This window comes from Bombina bombina, chromosome 2 (genome assembly GCF_027579735.1).
Source record: "Bombina bombina isolate aBomBom1 chromosome 2, aBomBom1.pri, whole genome shotgun sequence".
Lineage (NCBI taxonomy): Eukaryota > Metazoa > Chordata > Amphibia > Anura > Bombinatoridae > Bombina > Bombina bombina.
In genome coordinates, this window is record NC_069500.1 from 507,894,501 (window position 1) to 507,913,019 (window position 18,519).

An 18,519-nucleotide genomic window follows, 5' to 3' on the forward strand; every position below is an offset into this window, starting at 1 on the left:
GTAATAAGAAATGTTATCGTACTTTAGATTAATTTAAAGGGCAATCATCAACTGTTTACTGAAATATGTGAATAGCCGCCTTTCCTCATAACCTCATCTCATTTAGTACTCAAAAAACATTTGGTTATATGTTTTACTGAAGCACCAAATATAAATGTATAAAATGTAAATGCAAAAAAATTTTTTAATAACAAGTTTATTTCAATGAATAAATATAATGGAAATGACAATAATGTGCATACATAAATATATTTTACAGTATCTTTAGCGCTGTACAGAGAGGTGCCATATGTACAGATAAAACCATTCTCCAGTTCCAGCTTATTCATTTTACATTTAAGACCATTATTTTTTATTGCATGTGGTTCATTGCAAACCTGCGAATATAATGGCATAATGGTGCAATGACCAAATGCATAGGTGTTTAAAATGTTGTGTGTTGTTTGTTCCTGTTTCATTAGTTGTCTATCTTTAAAACTTAAGAGTCTCTGTTGTCCTGCTCCACTTTAAACTTATGGCAGCACTGTGTTCCACAAAGGTTCTTGTACTTTATAACGTTGCTAGGAATATATTAGATGGACGCATCCTGGCAATCACAGAACAGAACAATTCTCTTCTTTCTTTATCTTTAATTGTACTATTTTAATATGTATATATTTTTTTACTTTAAGTCTGTGTTGTCCATTTCTGCTTTGGACTGTGGGCACTGATGTGCTCCCAATAACTGCTCTACCCACGTAAACACAGCTATAACTTATAAACATTCTTGTGCTTTTTAAGTTGTTAGGAATATATCTGATGCACCCTGGCAAATGTACACCAGAGTATTTTTACTTTTTTCCTGCAGAAAAGTTTTTTTATTGGCAGTGGTAGGCTTTGTTTCCAAACTCTTCCATTCAACTTTGGCCAAAATTGGCCAGAAGAACTGAGGGATCCTTCAGACTAAATCTACAACAATTTGAGTCAAGGAGGCTTGGATAGTCAAATAACTTGGCAGCTCAGCTACTTAAGGGCATGGGCTGGTACTTTGTCTCAAAAGCTTTACTGACAGTCTCCTTATGACATTTTTGGTATAGTGGTGCTACAAAAGCATTCCTTGTGTGTAGTCCATTTTCCCATTTAGTTTAAAACGTTGCCCTGGGAACTTGAACGGGCCATATCCGTGGAAACAAAATAAGTGCAGAGTTGACCTTTGCCCTTGACTTTGATAACACCTCTTCGTTCACATGTGTACCCCAGCTTTTGAAGGACCTTGGCAGTTTCTTCTGTAACCTGTGAGGAAAATATTGGGAAAATACCCTATTGTTATTGGTTTATGGGAAAGTAGTAGGGTGAAATACTGTTCTTATTCACACAAATTATTTTGGATTTCCCTGCAATTTGAGTAAGGACATTTCCCAAAAATGCTCTGTTGCTTTGGTATCCCTTAATTTGTTAGCCTGGCTTGTAGCTCTATTAATCTTTTGTTAAAGGCACCTCCTGTTTATGGCTATGTTTTTCATAATCACAAATCAGACCTTCATTCATTTTATTTGCATTTTATTTATTTTTATATACACACTCTGTAGTTTTTTTGTTTGTTTTTTAAGTTTTGAGGTTATCCTTATGGTGACCCTACTAAAATTACTCACCAAAACTACTATCCTAACAATGCTGTAACTATGATATTTGTTTTCTTTATTTAATGCAACTCTTAACCACTACAGAGTATATACAAACATATATCTTTCATTGTAAGGAAATATAATAAAACTTATTCATGGAAATGAAATTATCAGGTAAGCATAATTGATGTTTTCCATCTAATATGAGGAGAGTCCACGGCTTCATTCATTACTTGTGGGAAACACATACCCAAGCTCTAGAGGACACTGAATGAAAAAAAACTGGAGGGTAAAAGGAGACGGACCCTAATCTGAGGACACCACAGCCTACAAAACCTTTCTCCCAAAAGCTGCTTCAGCCTAAGCAAAAACAAAATTTGTAAATTTACAAATCTGATCCATAGAGGCCTCATTCTTAAAGGCCAAAGAAGAAGCCACAGCTCTAGTTGAGTGAGCCGTAATCCTTTGAGGAGGCTTATGTCCCACTGTCTCATAAGCCAAACGAATCATGCTCCTCAGCCAAAAAGATAGGGAAGTAGAAGAAGCCTTCTGCCCTTTGCACTTTCCCGAATAGACAACAAACAAAGCTGAAGTCTGTCTGAAATCCTTCGTAGCCTGAAGATAGAATTTCAAGGCTCGAAACACATCCAAGTTATAAAGTAACCGTTCCTTCGAAGAAGACGGTTTATAATGAAAGGAAAGAACCACAATTTCCTGATTAATGTTGTGATCAGACACAACCTTAGGAAGAAAACCCAATCCAGTGTGAAGAACAGCCTTATCTGCATGGAAAACCAGATAAGGAGGCTCACATTGCAAGGCCACTAATTCAGACACTCTGCGTGCCAAAGCAATGGCCAGAAGAAAAAGAACCTTCCAAGACAGAGTCTTGATGTCAAGAGAATGCATAGGCTCAAACGGAGGCCCCCGCAAAACCTTCAGAACCAGATTCAAACTCCAAGGAGGAGTCTAAACACAGGCCTGATCCTGGACAGAGCCTGAACAAAAGACTGAATATCAGGGAGCTTAGCAAGCTTCTTGTGTAACAGCACAGAGAGAGACGAAATCTGTCCCGTTAAGGAACTGGCGGCAAGTCCCTTCTCCAGACCGTCCTGGAGGAAGGAAATAATTCTAGATACCCTGACCTTATGCCAGGAATATCCATGAGATTAACACCAGAGTAAGTTGGTCCTCCACACCTTATGATAGATACAACGGATAACCAGCTTTCTGGCTTGAATGCAGATTCTGATGCACAAAGGGGCCCTGTACCAGCAGAACCCTGCGACAGGGCAACCTCCATGGAGGGGAGGATGACATCCCCACTAGGTCCGCAAACCATGTCCTCCATGGCAACAATGGAGCAATCAGAATAGTTGAAGCTTGCTCCTATTTGATGCGTGCCACTACACGAGGTAGAAGTGGTAATGGTGGAAAAATGTACACTAGGTTGAATCCCCAAGGCACTGCTAAGGCATCTATCAGTTCCACCTGGGGATCCCTGGACCCCGACCCGTATCTGGGTAGCTTAAAGTTCAGTCTGGATGCCATGATATCTATCTCCGGAGTCCCCCAACTGTTGCAAATCTCCGCAAACACTTCTGGGTGAAGAGACCATTCCCCTGGATGAAACAACTATCTGCTGAGAAAATCCGCTTCCCAGTTGTCCACACCCAGGATGTGGATCGCTGATAGCGAGCAGTCATGGGTCCGCCCACTCCAGAATCCAAGATACTTCCCTCATGGCTAGAGAGCTTCTAGTACCCCCCTGATGGTTGCTGTAAGCCACCGAGATAATATTGTCTGACTGGAATCTGATGAACTTGGATGAACTTAGGAGGGGCCAAGCCCCCAGAGCATTGAAGATAGTCCGAAGTTCCAGGATGTTGATCGGGAGAAGAGACTCTTTCCAATTCTACCTGCCCTGTGCCTTCCTGGCACCCCAAACCACTCCCCAACCTGCAAGACTCGCGTCCGTAGTCACAATCTCCCAAGATGGTCTGAGGAAGGATGTCCCTTGGGACAGCTGATCTGGATGGAGCCACCAAGAGAGATTCCCTTGACCCATTGCCCAGAGAGATCAGTTGGGATAGGTCCGAATGATCACTGTTCCACTGCCTCAGCATGCACAGCTGAAGAGGCGAGAGATGGAACCTGGCGAATTAGAATGACATCTATAGCGGATACCATGAGCCCAATCAGCTATACAGGGAGTGCAGAATTATTAGGCAAGTTGTATTTTTGAGGATTAATTTTATTATTGAACAACAACCATGTTCTCAATGAACCCAAAAAACTCATTAATATCAAAGCTGAATAGTTTTGGAAGTAGTTTTTAAGTTTGTTTTTAGTTATAGCTATTTTAGGGGGATATCTGTGTGTGCAGGTGACTATTACTGTGCATAATTATTAGGCAACTTAACAAAAAACAAATATATACCCATTTCAATTATTTATTTTTACCAGTGAAACCAATATAACATCTCAACATTCACAAATATACATTTCTGACATTCAAAAACAAAACAAAAACAAATCAGTGACCAATATAGCCACCTTTCTTTGCAAGGACACTCAAAAGCCTGCCATCCATGGATTCTGTCAGTGTTTTGATCTGTTCACCATCAACATTGCGTGCAGCAGCAACTACAGCCTCCCAGACACTGTTCAGAGAGGTGTACTGTTTTCCCTCCTTGTAAATCTCACATTTGATGATGGACCACAAGTTTTCAATGGGGTTCAGATCAGGTGAACAAGGAGGCCATGTCATTATATTTTCTTCTTTTATACCCTTTCTTGCCAGCCACGCTGTGGAGTACTTGGACCCGTGTGATGGAGCATTGTCCTGCATGAAAATCATGTTTTTCTTGAAGGATGCAGACTTCTTCCTGTACCACTGCTTGAAGAAGGTGTCTTCCAGAAACTGGCAGTAGGACTGGGAGTTGAGCTTGACTCCATCCTCAACCCGAAAAGGCCCCACAAGCTCACTTTGATGATACCAGCCCAATCCAGTACTCCACCTCCACCTTGCTGGCGTCTGAGTCGGACTGGAGCTCTCTGCCCTTTACCAATCCAGCCACGGGCCCATCCATCTGGCCCATCAAGACTCACTCTCATTTCATCAGTCCATAAAACCTTAGAAAAATCAGTCTTGAGATATTTCTTAGCCCAGTCTTGACGTTTCAGCTTGTGTGTCTTGTTCAGTGGTGGTCGTCTTTCAGCCTTTCTTACCTTGGCCATGTCTCTGAGTATTGCACATCTTGTGCTTTTGGGCACTCCAGTGATGTTGCAGCTCTGAAATATGGCCAAACTCGTGGCAAGTGGCATCTTGGCAGCTGCACGCTTGACTTTTCTCAGTTTATGGGCAGTTATTTTGTGCCTTGGTTTTTCCACACGCTTCTTGCGACTCTGTTGACTATTTTGAATGAAACGCTTGATTGTTCGATGATCACGCTTCAGAAGCTTTGCAATTTTAAGAGTGCTGCATCCCTCTGCAAGATATCTCACTATTTTTTACTTTTCTGAGCCTGTCAAGTCCTTCTTTTGACCCATTTTGCCAAAGGAAAGGAAGTTGCCTAATAATTATGCACACCTGATATAGGGTGTTGATGTCATTAGACCACACCCCTTCTCATTACAGAGATGCACATCACCTAATATGCTTAATTGGTAGTAGGCTTTCGAGCCTATACAGCTTGGAGTAAGACAACATGCAGAAAGACGATGATGTGGTCAAAATACTCATTTGCCTAATAATTCTGCACTCCCTGTATGTACTGGGCCACTGATGGCCTTGAGGAGGATTGAAAGGAAAGACAGCTGGAGACAATCTTACAACGTCTCTTGTCTGTTAGGAGAACCTTCATGGCAATGGAATCTATTATCATGCCCAGGAATTCCACTCTGGTACTGGGAACCAGAGAACTCTTCCCTAAGTTCACCTTCCAACATGAGATTGCAAAAGAAGGAGAACTCTTGAATGATCCTCTGCCAACTGGTAGGACGGAGCCTGAACCAGAATGTTGTCCATATAAGGAGCCACTGCAATCCCTCTGGATCTCGCTACCGCGAGCAGAGCTCCCAAAACCTTTGGGAAGATTCTTGGAGCCGTAGCGAACCGAAACGGAAGAGCTACAAACTGGAAGTGCTGATCCTGAAGTGATCCTTGTACATTGGAACATGAAGGTAAGCATCCTTCAAGTCTATTGTGGTCATAACCTGGCCCTCTTGAAATAGGGGCTGTATTGACCTTATCGTTTCCATTTTGAACAATGGAACCAATAGAAAGTTGTTCAAGCATTTTAAGTCTAGAATTGGGCGAAACGTGTCCTCTTTCTTTGGTACCACGAAAAGGTTTGAATAGTTCCCTAGACCCCTTTCTGCTAGAGCTACCGGTACAATTACTCCTAGAGAGGAGAGATCCTTCACGCACTCTAGAAAAGCTTTCCTTTTTCTGGATTTGATGAGAGATTTGACAAGAGGAATCTGCCCTGGGAGGATGGGTCTTGAAACCTTTCCTGTAACCCTGGGCAACAACCTCCAAGGATCCTGAACGTATCTCAACGAAGCCTCAGCGAAAAGAGAAAGTCTGCCTCCTACTAGATCCAGAGACGGATTCGGGGCCGTCCCATTATGACTATTTTGTCTTGGTGGGCTTCTTGCTTTGTTTGGATTTATTCCAAGACTGAGATGGTTTCCAAGATCCTTTGGACTGCTAGGGCTTTGCGTCTGGTTGCTGTCATTGGGACTTGTCCGAATCAAAGGGACGAAAATTAGGACCCTTAGGTTTAATCTTTTTATCCTGTGGAAGAAAGGCACCCTTGCCCCCTGTGACCATGGATATGATTGTGTCCAGGCCTGGATCGAAAATAATCTTTCCCTTAAAGGGACAGTAAACCCAAAAATCGTTTTAAGTTTTATATATATATATATATATATATATATATATATATAAACTTTCCATAGATCATCATTTACAAATGTAGCCCAGTTTTCTAATATATTGTGTTTGCAAGTAAAATGACTTACTGTTCGCGCCGCTGCCATTTGAAAATGTCCATTTGGCCCCTCCTCTATTTCATCATTAGTGACGTAAGCATCATCTTGTGATCCGTGTAATTTTTCTATCCTCATCGTAGAAAAATTTGTTTGAACACAGGAAAAAAAAACACTGGCTCATTATCTGTGCGGTTCACAGTTGCCGCGTACCAGTGTCCTGTTTGTTCAACCCTCCGGCCGGTAGAAGTTAGCAGCTTGGATTCCATTGGGAATTATATGATATGATCAGTACAATAGGCGCATTGTGCATGCACTAAAGCCAGTTACGAGGAGGATAGAAAAATTACACGGATTACAAGAAGATGCTGATGTCACTGATGATGAAATAGGGAGGGGCCAAACTGACATTTTCAAACTGCAGCGGTGTGAACAGTAAGTGATTTTACTTGCAAACACAATATATTAGAAAACTGGGCTACATTTGTAATTGATGATCGATGGAAAGTTTAAATATATATATATATATATATATATATATATACATATCTTAAAAGTCTGGGGCACTGCCCTGTCCTTATAAACTTTATCCAGCTTAGGAATAGAAGGTTCCTCTGGAAGTTTCGGTTCTGGAACCTCTAGAGTTGCTAACACCTCTTTTAACAAAAAGCGTAAGTTCTCCATTCTAAACTTAAAGTCTGGTTCCTCAGCAGCCGGAGGCCTATAGGCCGCAGATTCCGACCCAGAGAGAGAGGCCTCCAAAGTATCGGAATCCTCAGCATCAGCGGATAAACTAGTTTCAGATTCATCCAACGGAGTAGATGACCCCTGGAAAGGATAGCAATGTTTGACCTTTCGCTTGCGCTTGGCTGGGCAAGGTAAAGCACTAATGACCACAGATATCGCCATTTGCAACTGCTCAGCAAAATTGGTGCGGCAACGTGGCCCCTCCCGCAGAAGGATTAGAAGTGCACTGGGGAGCTGCATGTGTAATCGGAGATGTACACGCACGATGTAGGGAACGCACCTCACGGGACGGAGACCCCTCAGAGGTGGACCGCTCAGTGGTACTAAACATTTTATTTCTTTTAGATATCACTATTTTGTCGAGGCATGTGGAACATAGTTGAGCAGGTGGAGATACTGAAACCTCCTCACAATAAACACAGGCATTAGATTTAGTTAAAGAGGGAGTATTCTCTAACATATCAGAGTCCTCCAGAGCTTGCGCTTTATAAGGACTACAGAAAAGGATTAACTGGCACCTTTATACTTCCAATGGTCGGGGCACTCACCACCTCCTATGACCCAGGCCCACAGAGAAAACTTGTAAACGTCTCCTGCAACTGACGGTCAGAAAAGGAAGAGAAATAGGCCACACCCGGTCACATGGTATTGTGCAGGACCTGCCCCGCAGCCAGGAAAAAAGCGTGCCAACTAAACGGGCTGCGCAGTAATCAAGGAAGGAAAAACCTGACTGTTCAACATTGCCAGAGCCACATCTCACACATGTCGCAGCAAAACACAATAAAAACACATTTGTATACATCCCCCCCGTTCAATAATCACCTTCCGGAAATATTAACCCTTGATTCTATACAGATAAAGGAACCACACTGTGACCCTGTCTTCTCGCGTTATCATTATAGAAATAAAAATGAAACAATCTTACCAGAATCAACGCCGTGGATCAGGAACACGGCCTCCCAAGTTTGACAGTGTATAGCAGAGCTCCTGACATGGACTTGAGTGAAGAAAGCAGGCAGTGAAACTCGTCAACACTGATTGCTTAAGGAGCTGATAATATAAGCCGGGATGGTTTCGCAGAAAGACTCTCCCTGCATCTCCGGACTCCAACTTTCATCCATGCTCTCACTGAGAGGCTGACAGGACTACTTAAAACTCCAGTCCCATTCTGTAGAGTACTACCCTCCATAAGAGACTACTCCGAAATCTTCCAACACTTCTCTGCCATCCTCCTGTGACGAAAGGCAAAGAATGACTGGGGGATGAGGGGAGGTATTTAAGCCTTTGGCTGGGGTGTCTTTGCCTCCTCCTGGTGGCCAGGTTCTGTATTTCCCACAAGTAATGAATGAAGCCATGGACTCTCCTCGTATTATATGGAAAATAAATTGGAAAGTTGTTTAAAATTGCATGCCGTATCTGAATAAAGAAAGTTTAATTTTGACAAGTAATTAATTGACAAGTAATTAAGTAATGTTCATTTTCAAAGGGCATACGATTGCTCTTTAATTTAATAATAGGTTTCCTCCAGTCCAAAAATAACTAGCTGCTCCATCAAAGTTGACATTTCATCTCGTGTTTTAGCTTTATCCCATCACCGCCTCTATCATAACCTCTTTGGAACAAGGTTTTCTACCAAAATAAATTATCATTATATTTTAAGTTTTATAGAATATAAAGAGGAAATACTCAAGCAATTTATACTGACATGGGTTTTGGAAATACATTTGGAATGAGGTTCTTACCTGAATTTTACCCAGAACTCCAGTGCTGTCCATCCGACTTGCCACATTCACAGTGTTTCCCCAGATGTCATACTGTGGTTTTTGAGCTCCTATAACACCAGCTACTACAGGTCCGTGATTAATACCTTGAAAATAGAGTAAAACATTGGCAGATAATTCTGGAGAGAGGCTGAGACAACCACACTTTACATGGCATTAGTGAGAAAGATTAATTTGTAAGTACTGTAACACTCACCAATGCGGAGTTTGAAGTTGTTAAATGAGTGTTTATTGATAACATCTAATTTTCCAATTAAAGCGATAGCGAACTCCACCATAATCCCAACATGATTATAATTCCGCTCTCCATCCTGTGTGCAAGAATAGAGATTTCATTTATTGCGCAGTATTTAAAGCTATTATACAACAGTGCTCTTTGTGCAAAATTGAAAAAAACATACTTAACTTTGTTAAAGAATGTAATGTTTTCGAGCTATAAGGGGTTTATCACGAGTGTTTGTGCTCGTAGGGATTACTGCTCATATATATATATATATACATATATATATATATATATATATATATATATATATATATATAGGTATAGATATATATTGTACCAATATACTATCAGATATATATAAAATAAGTATTTAGGAATAAATGGAATATATTCTGCTTTGTGAAGAACATTGGAATGTGAAATATTCATATTTTGATGTCGGGTTAGTGCAAATGAGAATATGCTATCGTGTTTGTGTGAGAGTGGGTGTTAAGTTTTTTCCCACTTTTTTTCTCTCCATTGACTTCTATGGAGGTATAAGTAAACGTGCACACGATATTCTAAGTTTGGCTTTTTGCGCTAGTCGGGTTACCGCATAAGCGATAACAGTTTACTTTCAATTCATAATATGAGTGCAACCCGACAAGCGCAAAAAGCTTTCTACTAGCTCAATTAGCAATCAAACGCAAGCGTAATTTGTGCTTCACTCGAAATCTAGCCCTTAATGTTTATGTCCTGAAAGGGAATTACAAAAACCTGAAGCCCTGCTTGGAATCTATCAAGGGCCCCTCCTGATACAAATTTGGAAGGCAAAGTTTCTTTTGAGTTTAATGGTTTGACTGGGGATAAGATTGTGTGTCTGTGAGTGCCTCTGTGTTTGTGTGAGTGTGTGATAGTGTATGTGATTTTGTCTGTGTGTGTTTGTCTTTGTGTGTGTGTCTGTGTGTTTCTGTGAGTGTGTGTGTGTTTCAGTGTGTATGTGAGAATTTAAGTGTTTCCTTGAGTTTGTGTAAATGTTTATATGAGTGTTTGAGTGTTGCTGTAAGTGTTTCAGTGTTTCTGTGTGAGTTTCTCTGAGTTTGTGTTTTAGTGTGTATGTGAGTATTTGAGTGTTTCTGTGAGTGTGTGTGTTTCAGTGTGTATGTGAGTATTTGAGTGTTTCTGTGAGTGTGTGTGTTTCAGTGTGTATGTGAGTATGTAAGTGTTTCTGTAAGTGTTTCAGTGTGAGTTTCTATGAGTGTGTGTGTGTTTCATTGTGTCTATGTCAGTTTCTGTGTTTATGTATGCAAGTTTTTACCTTTAAAACATTTTCAAGTTTGACTACGCTCACCAATAAAGTGTGCACACATTTCAGTCAAAATATGCACAGGTCAAAGGGGGGGGGGGGGATCAATGATTTAGTAAGGGGCTTCAAAATGTATAGTGGCTGCCCTGACCGCTGGCTGTGTCCTACTCAGGAGCTGCAAGGCATACAGCTGCCTAGCAGAACTTTAACCATGTGTTTAACCACATTGTGTGTATTAAACATGCAGGTTGATCACAATCCCTTAGAAAATGTTAATGATTTTTCTACAAATTTTCACTATTAAAGTTTTTCTAAAGGGGTGTGATGAATTAATACAATAATTACATATCTGATGAATAAGCCTATGCAATTAACATTAGAATGTTTATTTAAGAACACACATACAATGGGCAGAGACTAGGAGTGGGTAAAAAAATACCTGTAGATTTTCTTGCCCTGAAGTAGCATTTAGTCCTGTTGCCGCCATATACGCGCTGCCAATGGTTTTGATTTTCTCCACGCTGCTGAACTTAGGTTTTGAAAGCAGCTTAAAATAGAAAAGGAGTGGTGACATGAATTAGTTTATGATTCTCATATTCATACTGCTATCTGTTTCCTGTACTCTACCAATTCACCATAAAAAAATATTCCATTGTCACACTATTTACATCACACTATTCAATTTACTTATTCCAGACCCCTTTGAGTCATGTATGTAGAGGTAGGTTTGAGGCACTCATATTTCTAAAAATTATCATTTTAAGATGTATAGAAGTAAATATTTCTATTTCAGTTTATAGTAAATTTGTTCCCCAGCCTTGGGAAATGGAACACTTGATAACCAACCACATTTAAAAAGGTTATAGCATTTTCTGAGACACCGTAATGACACATATACTAACCTCATCAAAGTCTGCTATAATCTCATTGAGCAGACGCAGACATTCCAGGCCTTCATGATTCTCATCACACTCAGTGTAAAACTCCTTAAAGTCAGGGATGGAGGCAAAGAGAACACAAACGCAGTCATATGACTGGTAATACAGGTCCTATGGGAGTAACACAATGCTATAAATATACAAAAACAATTCATGGTAAACATTGGATTAGCTGTTATTATAGCTGTGAACTTAAAGGGACACAGTACCCAAAATTTTTCTTTTGTAATTCAGAAAGAGCATGCAATTTTAAGCAACTTTCTAATTTACTCCTATTATCAATTTTTCTTCATTCTCTTGCTATCATTATTTGAAAAAGAAGGCATTGAAGCTTTTTTTTGTTTCAGTACTCTGGACAGCAGTTTTTTATTGGTGGATGAATTTATCCACCAATCAGCAAGGACAACCCAGGTTGTTCACCAAAAATGGGCCGGCATCTAAACTTACATTCTTGCATTTCAAATAAAGATACCAAGAGAATGAAGAAAATTTGATAATAGGAGTAAATTAGAAAGTTGCTTAAAATTTCATGCTCAATCTGAATCACGAAAGAAAATTTTTGGGTACAGTGTCCCTTTAAGAACTGGCAGTAAAAACAAACAAAAAATATTAAAGCATATAAAGGTACATGGAAGTAAAAATTAACTTTCAGGATTCTGATATTATATATATATAGTGCACAAGATGTATGTCATGAAGATCTCATGATTTTAGATTGTGAGGGGTTATTTTTTTCTCTGTGTGTTTATTTTGTTTTTCTAGATGAGTATATCCCTGTGTCTATTCTTAAAAACCAACCTGTCGTAAATAATTTCTAAGTTTCACTTACAACAAACATTATTACATACATACAGAGACCTAGTACCTCAAGTCAGTTTATGGCCCAAGATGTCAACCCAGAGTGACAGAAAACTATCCCTATCAAGACACTTACCAAAGGTCGATCAGAGGTGATACTCTAGGATATCTTAAGACATTTTTTAATCACTTTATGTTACTGGATGACCAAGTATAACAGACATGTTGTGTTTGGTATCTAAATAATCATCATGATGTCACAATGGTATTGCTTATAAGTGTATGAGGCCTATTTATCAAGCCGTCAACTATGCTGCATTCGCCGGGACCAATACGCTTGCCTAACATCGCCTAACATTGCGGTCGCGGACCTGAATACGCTCTCCATATTTATCAGAAAACCTGTCAAAAAGCTGTGCACCAAGTACGGGGTGATGAGCAGCGGACTGTTGTTAACTAACAGTCATCGATCTCGCTGCTATTCGGCTTTTTCCCAACTTAATTTATACCCTGTCACTAAACGCCGCCACTATACTAAAATGTTTAACCCCTATCCTGCCGCTCCCGGACCCCGCCGCAACTAAATAAAGTTATTAACCCTCATCCTGCTGCTCCTGGAGCCCACCGCAACTCTAATAAAGTTATTAACCCCTATCCCTTTGCTCCCGGAGCCCACCGAAACTAAATAAAGTTATTAACCCCTATCCCGCTGCTCCCGGAGCCCACCGCAACTAAATAAAGTTATTAACCCATATCCCGCCGCTCCCGGAGCCCACCGCAACTGTAATAAAGTTATTAACTCCTATCCCGCCGCTCCCGGAGCCCACCGCAACTAAAGTTATTAACCCCTTAACCCCTGTCACTACCACTTACTAAATATATTAACCCCTAAACCGCCAGCCCCCCACATCGCCATAAACTAAATTAAGCTATTAACCCCTAAACCTAACAACCCGCTAACTTTACATTAAATATTACCTCATTCTGCTTACCTTTAGAATTAAAATAAACTATATTAAACTATTAATTAACCTACCCTAACTATTATACTAAAATTACAATAAACAAACAATTAAATTGACTATATTACATATTTTAACACCTAACCCTACTTAAATTATTTAAATCTACAATTAAAAATTACTAAGTTACAATAAAATAACAACTAAGTAACAAAAAATAAATAAACACTAAGTTACACAAAATAAAAAATAAATGATCAAATATTTAAACTAATTACACCTAATCTAATAGCCCTATGAAAATAAAAAAGCCCCCCCAAAATAAAACAAAACCCTAGCCTACAATAAACTACCAATGGCCCTTAAAAGGGCCTTTTGTGGGGCATTGCCCCAAAGAAATCAGCTCTTTTACCTGTAAAATAAAATAAAAAAAACACCCCACCCAACAGTAAAACCTACCACCGACACAACCAAACCCCCCCAAATAAAAACATATCTAAAAAAACCTAAGCTCCCCCTTGCCCTGAAAAGGACATTTGGATGGGGATTGCAGTGTTAGGTTTTTTTAAGGGTTTATTGGGTGGGTTTTATTTTTAGCTTAGGGTTTGGGCGGAAAAAGAGCTAAATGCCCTTTTAAGGGCAATGCCCATCCAAATGCCCTTTTCAGGGCAATGGGGAGCTTAGGTTTTTTAGATAGGGTTTTTATTTTGGGGGTTTGCTTGTGTGGGTGGTGGGTTTTACTGTTGGCAGGGTTATTTGTATTTTTATTTACAGGTAAAAGAGCTGATTTATTTGGGGCAATGCCCCACAAAAGGCCCTTTTAAAGGCCATTGGTAGTTTATTGTAGACTCATATTTTGTTCATAATAAATGCTCCTATTTTTATTTTTTGCCTTTGTCTAATATTTGAACCATGTTATAAAAAAGACTATTAACCCCTTAATGACCACAGCACTTTTCCATTTTCTGTCCGTTTGGGACCAAGGCTATTTTTACATTTCTGCTGTGTTTGTGTTTAGCTGTAATTTTCCTCTTACTCATTTACTGTACCCACATATATTATATACCGTTTTTCTCGCCATTAAATAGAATTTCTAAAGATACCATTATTTTCATCATATCTTATAATTTACTATAAAAAAATTATAAAATATGAGGAAAAAATGAAAAAAAACACACTTTTTCTAACTTTGACCCCCAAAATCTGTTACCCATCTACAACCACCAAAAAATACCCATGCTAAATAGTTTCTAAATTTTGTCCTGAGTTTAGAAATACCCAATGTTTACATCTTCTTTGCTTTTTTTGCAAGTTATAGGGCCATAAATACAAGTAGCACTTTGCTATTTCCAAACCATTATTTTTCAAAATTAGCGCTAGTTACATTAGAACACTAATATCTTTCAGGAATCTCTGAATATCCATTGACATGTATATATTTTTTTTTAGTAGACATCCCAAAGTATTGATCTAGGCCCATTTTGGTATATTTCATGCCATCATTTCGCCGCCAAACGCGATTAAATACAAAAAATCGTTCACTTTTTCACTAATTTTTTCACAAACTTTTGGTTTCTCACTGAAATTATTTACAAACAGCTTGTGCAATTATGGCTTAAATGATTGTAAATTCTTCTCTGGGATCCCCTTTGTTCAGAAATAGCAGACATATATGGCTTTGGCATTGCTTTTTAGCAATTAGAAGGCTGCTAAATGCCACTGCGCACTACACGTGTATTATGCCCAGTAGTGAAGGGGTTAATTAGGGAGCATGTAGGGAGCTTTTAGAGGTAATTTTAGCTTTAGTGTAGTGTAGTACACAAACCCAAGTATTGATCTAGGCCAGTTTTGGTATATTTCATCCCACCATTTCACCGCCAAATGCGATCAAATTAAAAAAAAACGTTAAATTTTTCACAATTTTAGGTTTTTCACTGAAATCATTTACAAACAGCTTGTGCAATTATGGCACAAATGGTTGTAAATGCTTCTCTGGGATCCCCTTTGTTCAGAAATAGCAGACATATATGACTTTGGCGTTGCTTTTTGGTAATTAGAAGGCCGCCAAATGCCGCTGCGCATCACGTGTGTATTATGGCTAGCAGTGATGGGGTTAATTATGTAGCTTGTAGGGAGCTTGCAGGGTTAATTTTAGCTTTAGTGTAGAGCTCAGCCTCCCACCTAAAACATCAGACCCCCTGATGCCTCCCAAACAGCTCTCTTCCCTCCCCCACCCCACAATTGTCCCCACCATCTTAAGTACTGGCAGAAACTCTGCCAGTACTAAAATAAAAGCTATATTTTTTTGTTTTTGTTTTTTTTCTTAGCATATTTACATATGCTACTGTGTAGGATCCCCCCTTAGCCCCCAACCTCACTGATCCCCCACCAAACAGATCTCTAACCCTCCCCCTCTGCCTTAATGGGCGCCATCTTGGGTACTGGCAGCTGTCTGCCAGTACCCAGTTTAGTACAAAAAGTGTTGTTGTTTTTTATTTAATTTCCCTTTTCTGTAGTGTAGCTTCCCCCCCCCCCCCAGATCAACCCCCCACCCCTTCCAGATCCCTTAGATTATTTATTTATTTTTTTTAAAGTTTGGTTTTTTACTTTTATTCACACTTATTTTTCTGCAGTGTAGCGGTTCCCTCCCGCTCCCGCCCCGTGCACGCGCCCGCCCGCCGCCCCCCGTGCACGCGCGCGCTCCCGTGCGCGCTCCCGCCCCTCCCGCCCCCGATCCCGCCCCCCTCCACTTCATTCGGCACATCGATGGCCGCCCACCCGCCTCCCAGACTTGCTCCCACCCACCAACGATACCGGCCACCGATGTCCGGTGCAGAGAGGGCCACAGAGTGGCTCTCTCTGCATCGGATGGCCAAGGAGGCATCACTGCAATAACCGGAAAGCAGCTGGAAGCGAGCAGGATCGCTTCCAGCTGCTTTCCAGACCAAGGACGTACGCCACACGTCCTCGGTCATTAAGTGTATTTTTTTTGAGGACGTGTGGCGTACGTCCTTGGTCGTTAAGGGGTTAATAACAAATTGTTGGATTTTTAATGCTAGTCTGGGTTTTTCCTTGGGATTTACAATTTAATAATATTAAGGCTGTGGCAGCATTGAAATAGTTTAGTGCAGGTGGCATTAAAGGGGAGTTTTTTCTCGGTCTAGTACAGAGTTTTTGTTAACCCTTGCACCCACTAAACTAAATCACAGGCTTGCCTGGAGTGGCTATACAGTGAAAAAGCGGTTAAGGTGGAAAGGGTCTGTTAAACCTTTCTGTCACAAACTGGTAACTTTTGTAGGGTTGGTTAAACCCTGTACGTCAGAATGTATAGGCACACACTTCTGATCATGAAAAGAGCGTTTCCACAAAGGATTCCAAGAGAAAGAGGTACAATTTGATAACAGGGATACAATTGTTTTTTTCTTAACAATAATAATACTTTTGTTCTATTTGAATCTTGAACATTTTATTTTTTCTTCCATGTTCCTTTATTAAAAAAAGTTGCTACTAACAGTTATTAAGTTTACAAATGGAATAGGATTTAGTCCTTTGATTCAATGAAATCACGCCTGCTTCATGAAATGAAACAATTACAGATACACAGCAAGAACTACAAACTTTACTGACAGGTTACTAATTATTACTCAGATAAAAATAAGGGCCAGCTTTAGGGGGTTACTTATGAATAGCACAGCTTGTTGCACAACAGCACAGCTTAAAAGCAAATGAAAGTGTACTTCAAAGCCAAAACCACTGAAAACAATATAAGGTATATATTTAAAAGCAAGATGAAAACAGAGGATTTACTGTATCTAAAGAGCAGCCCAGACCAGTTAATTAGAGGATGAAATAGTCTATTAGATGTTACTACAATGAGGTCAGCACTGATGTCAGTAAATGCATGTGCAGACGAGCATGTAAATGGATAAATAATCTTTACATACACTAGTAATTTGATAACCAGTAACCAGTGAGATTTACTACACAGTATAAGTGCCCTTCTAAGCCCCTTAAATTGCATTTGCAGTAACTGATCCACTCATCATTTGTACCAAACTAATCACAGACTGGAACATTATGTGACGTCGGTGCATGATGCACAAAAACATAAATTATGCTTACCTGATAATTTGATTTCCATCGTGGGGAGGAGAGTCCATGGCTTCATTCATTACAAATGGGAATTAAGAACCTGGCCACCAGGAGGAAGAAAAGACAACCCAGCCAAAGGCTTAAATACCTCCCCTACTCCCCTCATCCCCAAGTCATTCTGCTGAGGGAACAAGGAACAGTAGGAGAAATATCAGGGTATAAATGGTGCCAGAAGAAAACATTAAATTTAGGGCCGCCCACCGGAAATATCCTCCCCACGATGGAAATAAAATTATCAGGTAAGCATAATTTATGTTTTCCATCTAAATGGGAGGAGAGTCCCCACTGCTTCATTCATTACTAGTGGGAAACATATACCCAAGCTCTAGAGGACACTGAATGAAACCGGGAGGGTAAAGGCGGACCCTTAAACTGAGGGCACCACAGCCTGTAGAACCTTTCTCCCAAAAACAGCTTCCGCAGAAGCAGACATCTAATTTGTAAAACTTTGTGAAAGTATGCAAGGAGGACCAGGTAGCCGCCTTACAAATCTGCTCCATAGAAGCCTCATTTTTGAAGGCCCAAGAAGAAGCCACTGCTCTAGTGGAATGAGCCGTAATCCTCTGAGGGTGCTTGTGTCCCGCCATCTCATAGGTGAGGCGGATCAAGCTCCTCAGCCAAAAAGACAAAGAAGTAGCAGAGGCCCACTGACCCCTGTGCTACAAAAAGAGAGTTAGATTGTCTGAAATCTTTAGTCTCCTGAAGATAGAACTTCAAGGCACTAACCACATCTAAATTATGAAGTAGCCTCTCTAGAAGAAGAGGGGTTAGGACACAACGAAGGAACAACTATTTCCTGATTGATGTTATGGTCAGACACCACCTTTGGAAGAAAACCCAAGCCTGTGCGAAGAACAGCCTTATCCGCATGAAACTCCAGATAAGGGGGCTCATGTTGCAAGGCCGCCAGTTCAGAAACTCTGCGGGCTGATGCAATGGCCAACAGGAAAAGAACCTTCCAAGACAGGATCCTTATGTCAAGAGAATGCATAGGCTCAAACGGAGCCCTCTGTAAAACCTTAAGAACCAAATTC

The 18,519-nt window shown here is 40.3% G+C and overlaps 1 protein-coding gene across 8 annotated transcripts in view; it reads right to left on the reverse strand.

The window, feature by feature from the left end:
• Positions 1–235: 235 nt before the first annotated feature.
• ADCY4 (adenylate cyclase 4) overlaps positions 236–18,519 on the reverse strand; it is a 166,801-nt gene continuing 148,517 nt past the window's right edge. For all 8 annotated transcript variants that reach the window (XM_053702263.1, XM_053702262.1, XM_053702264.1 and 5 more), the window contains exons 22-26: positions 11,538–11,684; positions 11,075–11,182; positions 9,324–9,438; positions 9,089–9,213; positions 236–1,272 (exon numbers count right to left, since the gene is read on the reverse strand). In XM_053702263.1, the coding sequence (XP_053558238.1) occupies positions 1,120–1,272; positions 9,089–9,213; positions 9,324–9,438; positions 11,075–11,182; positions 11,538–11,684 (648 nt within the window). In that variant the 3' untranslated portion in view covers positions 236–1,119. The remainder of the gene's footprint in view (positions 1,273–9,088; positions 9,214–9,323; positions 9,439–11,074; positions 11,183–11,537; positions 11,685–18,519) is intronic.